A 17,275-nucleotide genomic window follows, 5' to 3' on the forward strand; every position below is an offset into this window, starting at 1 on the left:
GACATCAAACCTAGGCATTCTGAAATGGAATGTGGTGTCTTGACCAGTGGGCCAAATTCCCGCTTACTGTCACTGTGTTAAAAAAGCTCACTGCTGTCATCATTCGTTGAAAGAGGATCTTATAATGCTGTTCCTGACCCATCTTCCCATTTTCATCAAAAGAAACTAAAATTTTCTGAGGACTTATTCTGTGCTGGGTCAGTGATTGTAGCTCCTGCGTTGTCTCATGTGATCTTCATAATAGCGCTGTGTAACAGGTCATGTTCTCATTTACTAATGAGGCCATGGACACCGAGAAACTCAGTGATTTGCTCTAGTGAATGGTAGAGCCAGGTTTCTTACATCGCTTAAAAACCCAGGATTCTTAACACTGGTTTGTCAAAGCAAACCAAAACATGATACAGCTTTGCCTGTCATTTAGTAGACATTTTCTTCTGTATCTTTTTTTTATTTCTTAGAGCTTTCTAAACTCTGGTCTTCTGACTTGATAGTATCTTTCTCTTTTCTTTTCAGTCTTCATGTGTTAACATCTTTCCCTTTGTCTGAGAATAGACTGACTGCCTGCTTGGCAAGTTATTACATTTCTTTCCTCCCTGCCTTCTGGAAGAACCTCATGGAGCATTTTTTTTTTCCTTGTGAAATTCCTCACGGGTAGAAAGGTGCATTCATGTGCAGGTGGTTTCTGGGTGGGTGGCTGTCCCTGTTCCAGTGCATTTTCTTTTATCAACAGGGGCCGTTCCTCTGGCAGAGTTTAAGCCCTGCTTGACGTCAAAGAGCTTCTCTATCTGTCTTTAGGCTTCATTGTTTTCCCGGGACTGTAGGCATCTTCTTTCACATGGGCAGTGAGATAAATCAATCTGCTATAAATGAATTTCAGCATTTTCATCTTCAAATTCTCATTAAGTCTCACAATCTTTTGGACTTTCCCAAAGGTAGAGGCTGTGTGATGTTGAATTGGTTCTCAAATTGCTGTCTGTGGAACCTTGGGGTGGGAGTGTGGGGGTGCTCTTTGGGACCTAAAAGCTATTTTTTATAATACATTAAGATCTATAGGGGTTCTTTAAGCAGTTAACGCAAAACACATTTATGAAAATGCTATGCATGGATTTCAAAATTCTTGTGCTCCAAAATAATCTTACCTTTTAATTCCACTCTTCATGAACTTTTGGAAGTTTGTTGGTCCTGGCAACCTTTCTCACTGCATTGACATTTGCACTGATAATGTAAAGGAAATGATGGGTCTATCTGCTGGAGTGTTCGCAAGAATCAGGAAGATGCTGTGCTAGTATCCAGTGTATTTCTGACACACAAGAAAACAAAATTTCACATAAGGACATTCTAGTTGAAGCAGCACAGATTAATAATATTAACTCTCAAACCTTGAGTATATATTTTTATCATCCTGTGTGATTAAATGGGCAGTATACACAAAGCACTTCTGCCACAAACCAGGGAAAACCATTTGTGTGATTGAGACATGAGATAAATATTAAACTAACTGCGTTTTTTCATGAGAAACCACATTTACTTAAAGAGCAACTGACAAACTGGCTACTCTGACTTGGAAATTTGATAGATATTTTCTCAAAAATTTATAAATAGAATTCAACATTTTAAGAAAAACAAGTGACTGTTGCTGATGATAGAATCTAAGCTTTCATTTGAAAACTGGATTACCAAATTCAGGGCAACTTGTATCTGCCACCATGAATTTGATGGCTTCCCAAAGGTAAGACTTTTCTGATGATTAAAATCCACAGTATGTTAAGAAATGTGATTAGATATATATTATTTATTTGAACTATTTCACTATATGAAATGGATGCATAATTTACTGAGCCATTCTCTTCTTAACTTTTTTTAAAGATTTCTTTATTTTTATTGGAAAGGCAGATTTACAGAGAGGGGAGACAGGGAGAAAGATCTTTTGTCTATTGGGTCACTCCCCAAGTGGTTGGAATGGCCCAAGCTGAGCCAGTCTGAAGCCAAGAGCCAGGAGCTTTTCCAAATCTCCCATGCGGGTGCAGGGTCCCAAGGCTTTGGGCCATCCTCTGCTGCCTTCCCAGGCCACAAGCAGGGAGCTGGATAGAAAGTGGAGCAGCCAGGATGTGAACCAGTGCCCATATGGGATCCCAGTGCTTATAAGGTAAAGATTTAGCCATTAGACCATTGCTGCAGGCCCCTGAACTAGAGTGCTTTTAAAAATTTGTGAAAAGGGCCCGGCGGCATGGCCTAGCAGCTAAAGTCCTCGCCTTGAAAGCCACGGGATCCCATATGGGCGCCAGTTCTAATCCCGGCATTTCCACTTCCCATCCAGCTCCCTGCTTGTGGCCTGGGAAAGCAGTCGAGGACAGCCCAAAGCTTTGGGACCCCGCACCCAGTGGGAGACCCGGAGGAGGTTCCTGGTTCCCGGCATCGGATCAGCGCAGCACCAGCCGTTGCGGCTCACTTGGGGAGTGAAACATTGGACGAAAGATCTTCCTCTCTGTCTCTCCTCCTCTCTGTATATTTGACTTTGTAATAAAATAAAATAAAATCTTAAAAAAATTTTGTGAAAAAAATCAAATTAAAGGATAAATTTAGGGGAGTGGAAATTTAGCTTAGAAGCTAAGGTGCCGATCAGCACCCACATCTCACACTGGAGTGCCAGGGTTTGGGTCCCGGCGGTGGCTCCTGACTCGAGCTTTCGACTGATGAAGACTGTGGGAGGCAGCCATGGGATGCAAGTAGCTGGGCGGGGTCACTGCCATCTGTGAGGGTGTCTGAGTTCTGTTCAACAGGTTCCAATTTTGTTCTGGTGCAGTGCTGGCCATTTTTGATGTTTGAAAAGTAAACCAACAGATAACAACTCTGTCCTCCTGTCTATCTTCCACTTGAATGAGAAAAAAAGAGAGAGACCTATTTTTACATATATTTTACATGTAAATGTATTTTAGTGCTAGAAATGTGCAGTCCACACGTGTTTTTTGTACAGTGCATTTTCCATAACCTTTTTTGAAGACTTCATTTTATACATGGATTTCAACCTTTAAACAAAAAGATTTATTTATTTATTTTGGAAAGGCAGATTTACAGAGAGAAGAAGAAGCAGAGAGAATGATCTTTCATCCACTGATTCACTCTACAAATGGCTACAGTGATAGGAGCTGAGCCTATCTGAAACCAGAAGCCTGGAGCCTCCTGGTCTCCCACATGGGTACAGGATCTCAAAACTTTGGGGTATCCTCTACTGCTTTCCCAGACCACCAGCAGAGAGCTGAATAGAAAGTGGAGCAGCTGGACACAAACTGGTGCCCATATGGGATGCTGGCACTTGGAGGTGGAGGATCGGCCAATTGAGCCTTTGCTCCAGGCTTGGACTTCATCTTCTTTTCTTTTCCTTTATTCTCTTCTCTTCCAAAATAATTTTTCTCCAATTTCTAAAAACTTTTGAAAGTACCCTTATATGAGATTATAAAATCTTATGTTTGTTATGAAGGCCTCTACTGAGTGATAAATAGGCCAACGGTTTTTATTGTAATATGACGTAGATGAACGTTAGTGAAAAGACCTGTGCTATGGTTTCACTTGTTGATTTTTGGTGTTGTTTCAAAAATAATCACAATGATCTGGAAAGCTTGTTAAAATACTACTACTTTTGCCAATTACATATTTGTATGAGGCCAGATTTTCTTCATCCACTTCAGCCAAAAATTATGCAGCAACGGATTGAAAACCAAAGCAGACATGGGAATCCAGCTGTCTTCTATTAAGCCAGACACTACAGAAACTTGCCAAATTATAAAGCAAGGCTGCTTTTTAAAACTGCTTTTTTTTTTGCTTTATTGAATGAGTTATTTTTCATAAAATATGGGTATAAAATGAGTATAATGTTATTTAAAATGAATGAACAGACACTTTAATACTTTCCAGTTTTAACTTCTAACACTTCAGGTATTGACAGGCGTGACCCACACCAACTGAAAGCTCATTGAGTTCTCAGTGATGTTTAAGAATTTTAGGGGTCCTGAAGCCATAGCTCTGTTGGTACAGTAGTAAAAACCATTAACTTTGGAACCAGACCAGCAGCACTTGAATCACAGTTTGCCTGTTAATATTTATGTGAACTCAGGTGAGTTATTCTCAGTTTCCTAATCTGGGAAATGGAGATAATACTTTCACAGTTCTTAGGAGGACTGAATTCATGGGACTCGCTCAGAACAAAAGGCGCTTGATTCCCTCCTTTCCCTCTTCCCGAGGCTTCTAGCTGATTTGCTTCCAGGAGATTCTGTTGTGCAGCGTGTTTTCTTCCCTCTCATCATCGTAGCAGCTAAATGCCGGGCTCTGGAACTTGAGTTTGTAGTGAACTCCGTGGTGCTGTACATGGAATTTGAGTATGTGTGTGTGTGTGTTCATTCTTCTAGACCTAGGGAGAAGTTCTATCATTCTTAACAGATGCTATTACTGGGCTATCCATGATATCAAACTAAAGGACTGAAGAGGAGAAAGAGGTGGGTGTGCTCCTCAGGTCCGTTCTAGATCCTGTATGTGTGCTCTGAGATGATGTGGACACTGACGTCCCAGCTCACTGCTCTTGAACTTGCCTGTTCATGGAATTGCTGAGCTGTTGGCCATTGTTTGCTTATACATCAGTTTCTCACTAGACCATCAGATTTGGGTTCCCTACTTAGCCCTATCTTGTTCATGGCAGGTGCTCAGTATCTTGTATATTTCTGGAATGAATGAATGGAAAAACAAATTAGTAAAAAACACCGCCTTTTGTTGTTAATCAAATTCACAGAACTCACAATCCTTGATAACTCGCTGGAGTTATAAGAAACCCCAAAGTAGGGGTTGGCATTTTTGGTTTAATAGGCTGATCTTCCACCTACAAGTGATGACATCCCACATGGGCACCAATTTGTATCCCAGTTGCTCTACTTCTGATCTGACTCCCTGCTAATGACCCGAGAAAGCAACAGAGAATAGGCCAAGTCCTTAGGATCTTGGACCCACGTGTGAGACCCAGAAGCTCTTGGTTCTAAGCTTTGGTTCATCTCTGCTTGGGCCATGCCAGCCGTTTGAAGAGTGAACTAGTGGATGGAAGTTCAAGGTCTTTCTCTCTCCTGTCTGTAAATCTCCCTTCCAAATATAAATATATAAATGTTTAAGAAAGAAACAGAAAAGAAAAAAGAAATGTTTAAGAGAGAGAGAAAGAGAGAGACAGAAAGAAAGAAACCCCCAAGTGGTTAGGTACTTTAAACTGTCATTTATATGTCCTGGAATGCTTTGATACTGTAAGCACTGACTTTGCTCCTCAGCCCTGTGGTCAGGAGCTGTGACCCAGGACGTATCATTCCTGTTCTGGTTCAGGTGCAAAAATTCTATTAGGAATGCCAGGATTACCTGAGACACTATTCGTTTCAGGTCTTGTTGACTGTTGTTATTTTTTTCGTCATTGTAATTACATAGACTCTTTGGATGCTACAACCAGTTGTGTGTAGTTGATTTGCATTAACTCACTTAAATTTTTATAGCAACTCCACAAGAATTGTCATACTCAATCAAGAAATTTTGTTTCAGATTCACCAGTCATTTGTATATATTATGCTAGCCATTTTCACAGGTTTTACTACATCATGTTGTTGAGTTAGATGTATTTTTTTTTTTGGTCATCAGCTTGTTGCTGTATTTTTATAATAGTGTTTGATTATAACTGAAATTAGCCACAGCCTACCCACTTGTTCAGGTTAGTTATTATACAGTTTAGCTTCAAATATAAGTTTGTTCAGCATAACATAAGACATGAAGAATTATACAACTTTGCTGAAGGAGTTAATGGAGATAGGTTAGTTTTAGAAAGAATTAAATCTCTTTTACTTATTCATTATTATTTGAATTTATTCAGTCCAACTCATTTTGTACTTAAAGCATGACTGATTTAAAAAATCTCAGTTGACCACAGCTTTCCAGTAATGCATGTGCTGTTTATGTAAGAGCTTGTGTGGAAGAAAGGTCATGCTTCCAAGCCTGGACTGCCTTGACATGCACTGGCAAGGATAGTCCGAGGCATTCACTGCTGGCCTGCACTTGCCCCTGTGTTAGAGGTCTGATGTGGGAAACCAGAAGTGCTGTTTCAGCAAACTCTGCAAGTGGTTCTGACATGCTGCAGGCTTGGCACTCACTGTCAACCCATCGAGAAACCGGCCAGAAGGAAGGACTGAGGAAGGGTGTTCTCACTGATTGTACAGCTGTTCTGCTGGTTTGCAGGGAAGGTGTGTCATTTTTCCCTAGGCTTTTATAAAATAGTTCTGGATCCTTCTGTGTCTTATCCAGGCAGGGAGGGAAATTTTCCCAGGACTTTTTTTCTGTATCTAATTGGATCTTTTCCTTAACATCCCCCTAATTGTAAAGGAAGAACTTAGATGGGAAAAGAGTTTATTTGTGTATTGTAGTGTTTGGGGGCAGAGGTGTACAGTAGAAAGAGCTTTGCTACTGAAGGGACTGTGCTACTGGCTAGTTTCATGACTGTGGGCATCATGTAACCTCGGTGTTTCTGTCAACAAAATGGGAGTAGGGTGGTGATCATTAACTATAGTTATACGACATCCCTTTACTAATGCTTTCAGTATCTGTAGCTGCACTCTTTTAGTACAGGAGTGTTGCGGGAGGGGAGTACTGGTTGTTTTAAATTATGCAGTTGGTTAGTGTGCACATGCTGATTTATGAGCTAGGTGAGTGTGATTCGAAAAATTCTTGTGTGTTTCGAGAGAGCTCTCGCCCCTGTGGGATGCAGCTGCCTGATGGAGGCCAGCTGCAGCTACACACACAACTAGGATCTGTGGGAATCCTATGGCCTGCAGGAAGTGTCGGGGCTGCTCCCCTGCCTTCGTAGTAGGCAGCTCCTGGGAGTGTAGTGATGTGGGCAGTCGTTTTATGTCAGGGGTGGTGGTGGTGATATTTTAAAGCTTTACATGCTGTTTTATTTTGCCCCCAATATTTTTTTTGAATATTTATTTATTTTATTACAAAGTCAGATATACAGAGAGGAGGTGAGTCAGAGAGGAAGATCCGTCCGATGATTCACTCCCCAAGTGACCGCTGATCCAAAGCCGGGAACCAGGAATCTCTTCCAGGTCTCACACGCAGGCGCAGGGTCCCAAGGCTTTGGGCCGTCTTCGACTGCTTTCCCAGGCCACAAGCAGGGAGCTGGATGGGAAGTAGAGCTTCCGGGATTAGAACCAGCACCCATATGGGATCCCGGGGTGTTCAAGGGGAGGACTTTAGCTGCTAGGCCACGCCGCCGGGCCCTGCCCCCAATATTTTAACTACTTACTGTATGCATCTAGTGGTATCAACTCACTGGAATGGTGTCATTTACTTTTCCTCTCTCAGGAGACCCTGGGGTGTACCAGCGCCACCCTCAAGAACATGTTCATGAACCTTAGATACTTCTTAGTTATAAACAAACAGGACGTGGTGCGAGATTATTTCAGCAATGATTAAGTTCAAGGTTTTTGAAATGAAAATATACCCGGGGAAAAGAATCTCTATAGCGTCCAGCTACTTTCATCAAACACACAATCATAAAATGGCCATTATAAGTTCCCATGTATGATTTGAGCCAAGACCTTTAGCTTGCCACTGGGCTGTACATCACATCCCAAGATTTTAAAATCACTTTCTCTTTGTAAATTATTTCTGTTGTGAATAATGTTCACAGTATATGCCCTGTGTTCCGGTGTCATGTTGTGAGTGAGGGGAGAGCTGGGAAGGCAGGCTGAGCACAGGAGAGTCCCACAGGAAGGGCCTGCCTGCTCGGGAGCTTTAAGTGTGAGATTGTGCCTAGCCTCAGAATCCCTGTGCCGTTGTCACTTTAGCCTCAAAGCACAGCTCTTTGGGGAACTTAATTTGAATACTCTTGTAATGAACTCATTTCAGTACTAGGATCTTTCTCTTTTTTCCCGTTCTTTCCCCAGCAACTCTGGTCTCCTTGGTCTCCTGAGTTGTTTGAAAAAACACCCCATCCCAAGACAGATGTAACTTTGAACTGAGTTCTATAACATTTAGAATATGTGCAAAACTAGTTGTTTGAAAATTACCCTTTTAAAAAATATATATTTTATTTATTTATTTGAAAAGCAGGGAGAGGGGAGAGGTTGAGAGGGGTTTATCTTCTGTTTACAGGTTTTCCCTACCACCCCCCTCCTCACCCACTCCTGCGGTTCCTGGGACAATAATGTCTAGACCAACTAAAGTCAGGAGTCAGGAATTCCATCTGTGTCTCCCACATGGGTGGCAGGGGAACAAGTACTTGGGGAATCATCTGTTATTTTCTCAGGTGCATTAGCAGGAAGCTGTATCAGGAGTGGAGCAGTTGGCTCTCAGACTGGCCCTTCAGTATTGGACCCTGGCATTGTAAGTGGTGGTTTATCTTACTGAGCCACAATGCCTGCCCTGTACTTGTATTTTAATACATATTATTAGTAATATATGTATTTAGTACCCAAATGTATTAGAAGCTTTTAGGCACTTTACGGATGTGCAGATGGCTCCTGATTCACTAACATACATATTTGATTTGACCTTGTTTCTGCTAGTCATAACTGCAGAGGAAAAACTGTGATAAGAAATAGCCCCTGATGCTTAAACTTGTGATTGAAGCAGAGAGTGAATAAAATAAACTGAAGATGTAGCCAGCTTAGCATGTAATGGCATCAGTGTTCACAGAATGCCACAGAATGGCATAGAAACATGTGGGAGGATAGATCAATGACTCCCTGTGTGTTGTTTGTGTGTGTGTGGAGGGGTGATACCAGAGCAGAGCTTCAAAAGACTTTTGAATAGCTAGGATATATATCTTAGCACTCAGTGAGTGTCAGAGTGAGTTTCCTTGATTCCTAGGGTAAGAAAGACCTTCCCAGATGAAGACAACTTTGGGGGAACCACAGGCTATATCTCTAGGGTTTTGTGCCAAGGATTGGGGCAATAGATTTTTATTATCTTAACTCATTCTAGAGAAGTTATTGTTACTTAAGGCACATAATGCTAAATCATGTAATACGTAAGGTGCAAACAGAATCAATCGTATGGTAGAATGAGGGTCATGACAATTATTTTTTTTTTAATAAAAACCCATTAGATTCTTGGTTGTAAGCAATACATAGTAACATTGGCTAATTTAAGCAAAAGAGAAATGCAGGGAGAGTGTATGTGAGGGCTCACGAATCAGTGGGAAGGCTCGGAAAGTGAGCAAGAACCTATGTTAAGATGTACCAAGAACCCAGCCAGGGTTACACTACTTAAGTTCTTTGGATGAGGTCGCCATGGAAACCTCTTGTGCTCCTGGGCTTCTGCTGTTGGTACTGCCATGTATAGTGTAATTTGTCAACATTCTTTTCTCTTCATGTCATTTCCTCAAAATTCAGTCAACCTCCAGGCAACTGAGCCTAGGTTGTCTTACTTGCTGGGCCTGGAGGGGACCCTTTGCCTTTGCTCCCATGACTTGCACAGTGACGTCAGAGTTCCCTACTACTATAAGGATTTGGTTAAGTGAGTCATTGGCAGAGTGTGCTAAGTAGTATCTGGGAGTTGAATCACCTAATTAAGTTATTTCTAGTTCTGTAGTATTGGGAAAATTATGAATTAATGCTATTTTTAAAACCTCTCTGTTTATCAAAAAAAAAAACAACTCGTATATCCTGAATTCTGGGTCCACTGGTATAGCCAAGCTACCCGGGACTCTCTTTTCCAAAGAAAGGAAGCACTTTGACAACTGAGGCCTGTGTTTCGTCTTCACTCACTCCCTCTCCCACCGCCCGCCCCCGCCCCCAGCAGACACAGTGCACTAGCATCCATATTTTAACATGGCTTGACTCACGTGTCTCATGCCCCTTGGTGTTACACCTCCCCATCACTTGCCTTAGCTAACAGGTAGTCATGAGTTACTTCTGAATCTTCAAAGCATATGCTCCATTAACAGAGCACTTAGTTCACACTGAAATTTGGGTAGTTATTGGCATGTTGCTCTTTGGAAATCAAATCATAATATGCTAAGGCTAAGGACCATCTTATTCATTTCTTTGTATTTTTAGCTCCTAAGTTGTTATTTTAAAGGTTAAGCATAGACTTTGCATTTTAGCTTACACTGATAATATCACTAAGATATTTCTAAGTAACCATTATCAAAGTTAAACCTTAGACAAGTTGAAAATTATTCATCACACATTCCACTTTGAGAGAATCTAAATTAAATAGATATTGATTTATTGATTTCACAGTTTTCTGGAATACATTGGTTGGTCCAGGAATTAGAATTGAAGGTTGTTGTTCATTTGGAAGATTCTGCCGTGTTGGAGTTGGGAGTCTTGAAGTGTCTACCTCTGCTTTCACCCCAAATCTTGGGTTTCAAATAATGGTTCCTTGGAGAAAAGAGCAGGCATATTCCAGTGGGTGCGTTGGTTTAGGGGTGGAGAGTCCTGTTACTTTTTTTAAAAACATAAACATCCGTACAGATGTTCTAGAGTAGACTGTGTGGCCCTTCTATGCTTCACTCAGGGCTCAAGTGCCTGGGCAATATCTGGCTAACCCTGTTGAACTGGCTTGATCTCATATGAGGACTCATGCACAGGCTAACTCTCATTTTCTAGGTATTGGTCCTGGGATCTCTGGGCCCCTTCTAAATGTTGTTTCCAAGACATCTGTCTCCCTGAGCAAAGTATTCCACTTCCCAGAAAAACCTCAAGTTCTGCCAGGATCGTAGGCCTGCTTGCTTACATTACGCTCTTGAGGCTGCTGGCACACTCAGAAAATTCTTTTTCCCTTTGAAAGGAAAGGTAGAAGCCACAGAATTGTTTGTTGCTGTGGTTAAACTGTTACAGAGCTGTGGGAGGCTATTCTAGGCAGTGAAACTGTTTTTATGTGTATTCGGAGGTTTTGGATTACATGTTGCCAGCAGAATAGTTTGCACATCCACACTGTAGTATCTTCTGGGAGTTGTTTTGCAGTTGGTGTCTTTGTGGAGTGGGTCTCCGGCCTGCTAACTTCCAAGCACCAGGCTTGTAAAGGCAAGAGTAAGTGCTCCTTGTCTTAGGGAACTTTAAAGTGCAGGCTTTGACCTTTCTTTAAATCCTTGGTAGTGAGGTCATTCCAGAGAATAATGCCATATTCTCTCTACCAGTCAGCAGGTAAGAAATGAGCATGCACTTTTATGTGATTTCCAGACATTAGCAGGCACACAGTGTGGTGCCAAGTCTTCATAGATCTGGTAACTTCCCCAGGACAGTAACAGCAGCCTATAGTAAATAACTACTAGGAAATAGCAGGCAGGTGACATTCTGGGTGTGAGTTTTGTGTGTCTCAGCTCACAATTACTGTGGCACCTGAGGGTAGGGAGGCCATTGCTTGTGATGAGGGCTTTGGGAGGGATTCCAGAGGACACAAACTGTAGAAGACTTTCTGGAATGAAGTTTAAGCAGCTGGGGATGGAAGCGTATGAAGCCAGAGGATATGCTTGGAGAATGAGGTGATGTTTAGGGGCTGCTGAGGGAACTGGCAAGTTTGTTGACAGTCAAAGAAAGGGCCTGATTAGATAGACAGCCTTTAAGACCAAACCAAAGTTGACCTTGACATGACAGCTCAAGTGATAATGTTGTGCAAGGGAGTGGCATGTTGGGTGCGCAGTTTCAGGACAAGAGATTCCCTGTTGTGCATGTGTTACCATGGCGGGAGTTTAATAACCTCCAGGATTTATTTTAAAAAAATTTTAAGCGACATTAATTGCACTTATTTATGAGTTGCTGTGTGGTTTCAATATGTGTACTGATCAAAGCAGCATAGTCAGCGATTTCCTTTCTTTGACATACTTCATGTTTGGAAGCTTGAAGTTTGTTTCATATACACACTGTATATATACAGTCTACAAGGTTACTTACTATGAGCTATAGTCTGCTCTGTTCATAACTTCTTCCCTTATAAACTAAGAATGTATTCCTGTGATACATCTATAACACAATATACTTTATCCAAATTCTCTCTACTTCCTCCCACTCCCACGACCTCTTGGAAGTAGTGGTATTCACTATTTTGTGTCCAAATTGAATCTTTTTATAAAAAATAATGGATTTATTTTATTTTTGACAATGTTTACATAGTTGAGAGGGATACCTGTCCAGGCAGACCACCAGTTAGGGTGGGGAGGGTGGAAGAATGGAAGAAAGTGATTGAGACAACTGTCTCTAGTCTCCGTTGTTCTTCTGGTGTCCGGAGAATATGAAGAGAGAAGGGGAGAGAGCCACTCGCAGCAATCCAACCACGTTAGTACCCAGGAATGGAGGAAGGTCACCCAGTGTCATCCCAGGGTCCCCATTGTTGAGCATGTTTCAAGAATGCTGCTTAAGTGATTTTGATGGTTCTGAGATGCTGTTGATGTCATTGGTCCAAGGTTGAGGAAATTATTCCAAAGTCCGTTGGCTGACATAGCCTGAGATAGAAGCTTGATTTGCCCGGATACTTGTCTTGGAGAGCCGTCCTATTTGTTCTGCCCTTCGTAGTACTAGATGTCCTTTGCAGGCTTCAATAAACTGGTCGTCATGTCCTCCGTGAGCATCTGGGTGTACTGTCTACTACATAGGCCTCTGCAATCATGAAGACCCAGTTCTGACACAGGTACTTTTCAGTCAGACCACATAACTTGTGATTTTCCCCATCGAATTCTGAGTCCAGTGATCCAGTTGGCAGAGGGGGAGGTCCTCAAAGAAACTTCGCCAGAGGTGACCCCAGACCTGACTCATGTGTTTCAGCCTGGATAGGATCTGGCTCAATCCATCACTTGCATCAGCCTGTACACATACTAGTGGTTGTAGTCACCTGGTCAGCTCTGTTCACAGCACCATCTCATTCATACACAAACAAATAGATGATGCGGCCCAGCCCCAACCCTGCTCACCACACACTCTACCCTCACACACACCAGAGGGAACTGCAGCCCAATCTGAATGACCCCCAAAATCCCCACAAGGCCCACCCTTATCCCTAGTTACTGTGCATACCAGTATGTGCAGCAGACTGGTCCAGTCTGTCCCACATCCCTCTCATACACATCAAAGAACATTGGAGCCTAGCTCAGTCCAACTGACCCCACTATGCAGCCCACAATCATGCCAGAGGGTACCACCCCCGGCTATGCCTGCTCTGACCTCTGGTTCTCATACTCACCAGCAGAAGTTGCAACCCATCAAAGAGGTGCCCACAGTTTCCCTACTGGGCCCACTCCCATCCCTGGATCTTGTGCTTTGCTGGTGGTTCTCTGCTCTAGTCTGACAGGATTTGCCCCCAGTCCCGGCACTTGCCAGCTGATGTTGTGGCAAAACCCTGACCTAACTCATATACAGACCAGTGGATGTTGTAGCCCTGCGCAACCTGGTCTACCTCCAGCCCCAGCTCTCACGCTCATCAGTAGCAGAGCTTGCTCCCGCCCCCCCATCCCAGATCTTACCTGTGCTGGTGGGAGCTGCAACCCAGACTGGCATGGCTTTCCTCACTTCAGCATCCACCAGTGGGTGCTGCAACCTGGCTTGGCCTGGCTTGCCCCCAGTTCCAGTTCATGCTGATAGGTGCTGCAGCCTAGCCAGCCCAGTTAGTTCCCAGTCCTAGTCCTAATGTGAACTCACTAGCATTGTGGCCCAACCTGGCTCGTCTTGCACCCCAATGTGGTTCTCACATCTGCCAGTGAGTACTATGAACTGGCCCAGTCTGGCCTGCCCCCAGTTCTGAGTCACAAATATACTGGCAGGTACTGTAACCTGGTTTGGTCTGGGTTGCTCCCAGCCTTGGTTCTTGCACTCACCTGCAGGGACTGCGTCCTGACAGAGGAGTACCCTAAGCTCCTCTATCATATCAGGTCACCTCCAGTGGCAGATCTTGGATATACTGGTAGGTCCTTGACCCAGGCTGACTTGACCCACCTCCTGTCTTGGCAGGAACAGTGACCTTCCCCAATTGGCCCACACCCATTCCAGCTCTTACTGTTGGGTGCTACAGCCCAGCCATGTCTGACCCACCATGAGACCCTGCTCGCATGGTTCAGCGGGTACAAAGACTTAGCCCAGCCAGTCCTACACCAACTCTTGTGAGCACTAGCGGGTGCTGGAGCCTAGCCCAGTCTGGCACACCCCAGACACAGTCCACACCCTTGCCTAGGGATACAGCAGTCATGTCCAGCCCTGTTAGCCTCCCCCATTCCAGCTCTTTGACTCACCAGTGGGAACTGCAGCCCAGCTGGCACATCGCCTTAGCTCCCAATCAAGCTCGCTCCCAGTCACAGATCTTTCATGTGCCAATGGTTGCTTTGACCCAGTTTGGCATAACCCATCACCCAGTCTGGCCTGTGCCATCAGATGCTGCAGACACTTTTGGCCCATCCTGCCCCAAGTCCCAACTCTCACTGGTGAGTACTGCAGCCTAGCTCTGCCCAGCCTGTCTCCTTCCCTGACTTTCATGCAAGCCAGTCAGGTGTGATAGCCTAGTGTAGCCCTGCATAACCCACACCTCATCCCAGCTCCCACACATTCCAGTGTGCTTTGGTTTGGCCTGGCCCTTCCCAGTCCACCCTCTTCAGAACCAGCCCACACAGGTGTCAACAGGTGAAGCAACCCTGTTCAACCTGACCAAAATCCAGCCCTGACTCATGTGTGCATCACATGACCCACCAGGTCAGTCTTCCAAGTGACCCTACTAGGCCCAGCCCCAGACCTAGATCTCACACATGCCAACAGGTGGCAGGCTCTTACCTGGCAATCTGCCCCCCAGCGTTGGCTTTTGTGTGTGTGTGTGTGCTGGTGAATGTTGTGGCCTGGCCTGCCTCACACCCAGTTCTTGGGTGTGTCTGCAGTTGCTGCAGCCTAGACCAACCAGGTTTGTTCCCAACCCCAGTACCCATGAGTGTTGCTGAATTCCATGGTCATGCCTAGCTCAGCCCATCACCACCCTAGCCCTTGAGCAAACCAATTGGTGTATTAGTCCCACAGGGTTAAGCCTATGATCTCCCAGAGAATTTGCTCCCAGACTCAGTTCTCTCATGATTTGATTAGCCAAACATGATCCACCGCTGCCTCAGCACTCACTGGCAGGACTTTGGTTGAGCCCTGCCAGGTAGGCCCCCAATCATGGTTTTTGTGTGTGCTGGTAGATGATGATTGATACCAACAATCCCAGCTCAGGTCTGCCATGTGGGCGGGCATATTGGTTTGGCGCCAAGAGACCCTCTGGTTTCCCTTCTCTAAACCACCCAGTCTCAGCCCCCTTGTTTACCTGCAAGTGCAGTAGCCAGGTTGGTAGAAGTTCTCCACAAGTCACTCCTCACCTGTCGTGTACTCCCTCAGCAGTCCTCCTTCCCACACCTCTCCAGATTCATTTTCTTGAGAAATTCATAGCCCTGCATTCCCAGTCCTCTGGCACTGTGCTGTGCCAGCCTGGGGCCTTGCCTGCCTACCCAGGACCCTGTCTGTCTGATAATGTACTAGTGTCTGTCCCTCACATATTAAAAAAAAAAGAATCGGTGACTATGCTGGCACACTGGTATCATTAACACAATTTGGCATTAACCAGGCCCAGGATGATCATCAGCTATTAGCTGCTTTCCTCCCAGCAGTGTAACACTTACTGAGGTACAATGCAACCTAAGCCCGTTGCCTACAGCTGGGGTCGGATTGAGTCTCTAAGCTCCCACATATGAGAGTGAGCGTGTGGTATTTGTCTTTCTGTGTCAGGATTATTTCATTTAGCGTATTATTTATCCACTTCTAGCCATTTTGTTGTAAATGATGAAATGCTGTTATTTTTGTGGCTAAATAATATTTCATTGTGTATATATGCCACATTTTCTTTATCCTCTCATCTGATGATGGACAAACTAGTTGACTGCGTAACTTTTTCTGAATCTGTTGATTATATGATTTTTGTTCTTTCTTAATGTGATCTATTGTGCTTATTGATTTACAAAATATTGTACTATCGTTGCATTCCTGGGATAAATACCACTTTGAGCATAAGTTATAGCCTTTTTGATGTAGTAATGGATTCAGTTTACTAATATTTTGTTAAGAAATTTTACGTTTAGGGCCTGGCACAATAGCCTAGTGGCTAAATCCTTGCCTTACAAATAATAGGATCCCATGTGGGCACTGGTTCATATCCCAGTCGGGCTCCCTGCTTGTGGCCTGGGAAAGCAGTCAAGGATGGCCCAAAGCCTTGGGACCCTGCACTTACTGGGAGATCCAGTGGAAGAAGTTCCTTGCTCCTGGTTTTGGATCGGCTCAGCTCTGCCCATTGTGGCCACTTGGGGAATGAACCAGCAGACAGAAGATCTTTTTCTCTGTCTCTCCTTCTCTCTCTATTTCTGAATTTTCAATTAAAATAAATAAACCTTAAGCTTTTTTTTTTTACATTTATGTTCATACAAGTTTATATTTTCTTTTGTATCATGTCTTTGAATTTGTATCAGAGAAATGTAGGCCTCATATAAAGAGTTTTGCAGAGTTCCATTCTTTTTAATATTTTGTTTTATTAAAAGTAATAAGCATATTTATTTTTAAGAAGGATTTGTTTATTTGAAAGCCAGAGAGGTAGACACACAGAGAGAGATCCTTCATCCAGTGTTTCACTTTCCAGATGACTGCAGCACCCAGGGTTGAGCCTGGCTGAAACCAACAGCCAGGAGCTTCATCTAGGTTTCCTACATGGGTGGCAGGGCCCCAAACATTTGAGTCATTTTCCACTGCTTTTCCCGGGACATGACCAAGGAGCTGGTTCAGAAATAGAATATCTGGGACTCAAACCAGTCCCCATATTAGATGCTAACATTGCAAGCAGCAGTTTTACACACTGTAGGACAAAAGCACTGCCATATCTTTCTTTTTAAAGGTCTGTTTATTTATATTTGTTTGAAAGGCAGAGTGATGGCGGGGGGTGGGGGGTGGAGGCGGGTGTAGAAGGACATTGGGAATCTTTGCCAGTGTGGAGCCAGAGCTATTCCAGTTGCCACTGGGAGGGCCCCAGGAGCAGTTAATATGGAAATGAATAGACAAGAAATTCCCTAGTCCTCAGGTTTAAATACTAGATCAAACAGAGATGCTTCCTCCCCCAGGGAGAGGAACAAGAATGAACAGACTGAGGAAAGGAACCTGCTAGACTAACAAATTGTGTATTAGGGGACTACCTCTTGTTGAAACATAAATCCTCAACCCCCCTCCCCTCCCTAATGTGTACCTGACAATATCTCTTTAAAAGTCTGATGTTG

At 43.8% G+C, this 17,275-nt stretch overlaps 1 protein-coding gene across 3 annotated transcripts in view; it reads left to right on the forward strand.

Moving 5' to 3' along the window:
* AMOTL1 (angiomotin like 1) overlaps window positions 1-17,275 on the forward strand; it is a 107,626-nt gene that overhangs the window by 12,008 nt on the left and 78,343 nt on the right. The window contains exon 1 of one of the 3 annotated variants that reach the window (XM_058663742.1): window positions 9,420-9,531. The exons of the other annotated variants lie outside the window; for them this stretch is intronic. Within the exon in view, the coding sequence (XP_058519725.1) occupies window positions 9,480-9,531 (52 nt within the window). The 5' untranslated portion in view covers window positions 9,420-9,479. Of the gene's footprint in view, window positions 1-9,419; window positions 9,532-17,275 lie in introns of those variants that run through there. 3 annotated transcript variants of the gene reach the window in all.

Source organism: Ochotona princeps, chromosome 4 (genome assembly GCF_030435755.1).
Source record: "Ochotona princeps isolate mOchPri1 chromosome 4, mOchPri1.hap1, whole genome shotgun sequence".
In the NCBI taxonomy this organism is placed as follows: domain Eukaryota; kingdom Metazoa; phylum Chordata; class Mammalia; order Lagomorpha; family Ochotonidae; genus Ochotona; species Ochotona princeps.